The 559-nt window shown below is 50.1% G+C and overlaps 1 protein-coding gene across 1 annotated transcript in view; it reads right to left on the bottom strand.

The window, feature by feature from the left end:
• Positions 1-335: 335 nt before the first annotated feature.
• The window catches only part of map1lc3c (microtubule-associated protein 1 light chain 3 gamma), a gene marked incomplete at its 5' end in the record, with an annotated part of 1,693 nt that continues 1,469 nt past the window's right edge, over positions 336-559 (bottom strand). The window contains one exon of the mRNA XM_034865690.1: positions 336-539. Coding sequence (XP_034721581.1) covers positions 377-539 — 163 coding nt within the window. The remainder of the gene's footprint in view (positions 540-559) is intronic.

Genomic DNA, 559 nt, shown 5'->3' with positions numbered 1-559 from the left:
TTTTCTGTTGCAATAATACAGTCACGATATTGGACTTCTCTCTTAAATAAAAGCAAATACACTCATGTCTGGCTGTGGATGTTGGTCTCTTTCTCCAGTTTGGCCCTTATTGAAGTTTCCCTAACCCTAAAATACAGTTTATCATATAAACTTAAAATATCTGTAAAGGCCCCCCCGACTCGGGCGGAGATGAAGATAAAACCAAACCACACGGCATCATCACGTCTTATATAAGATTTATTGGCTCTACATCTTAAATCACATCATTACAATACATATAAAATATTTTCTATTTACAGCATGAAGGCTAGGCAATGTGCATGGCAGGCGTGCACGGCAGTTAGTGTGCACGGCGGGGGGCGTGCACGGCGGGCGGTCAGCGGCCGAACATCTCCTGCGAGGCGTACGTCATGTACAGGAAGCCGTCCTCGTCCTGGTGGTCCTTGTAGACCTGCGCCATGGTCAGGGACATGCTGGCCATCCCGCCCCCGTTAATCAGCAGGTAGAAGGCCTGGGACGGCAGCAGGGCCATCCTGTTCCTGGGGGGGGGGGGGGGGGG

The sequence above is a fragment of the Etheostoma cragini genome, unplaced genomic scaffold (assembly GCF_013103735.1).
Source record: "Etheostoma cragini isolate CJK2018 unplaced genomic scaffold, CSU_Ecrag_1.0 ScbMSFa_2339, whole genome shotgun sequence".
Classification (NCBI taxonomy): domain Eukaryota; kingdom Metazoa; phylum Chordata; class Actinopteri; order Perciformes; family Percidae; genus Etheostoma; species Etheostoma cragini.
The sequence above is the reverse complement of the archived record's forward strand: the minus strand, read 5'-3'. Positions and strand labels throughout refer to the sequence as shown.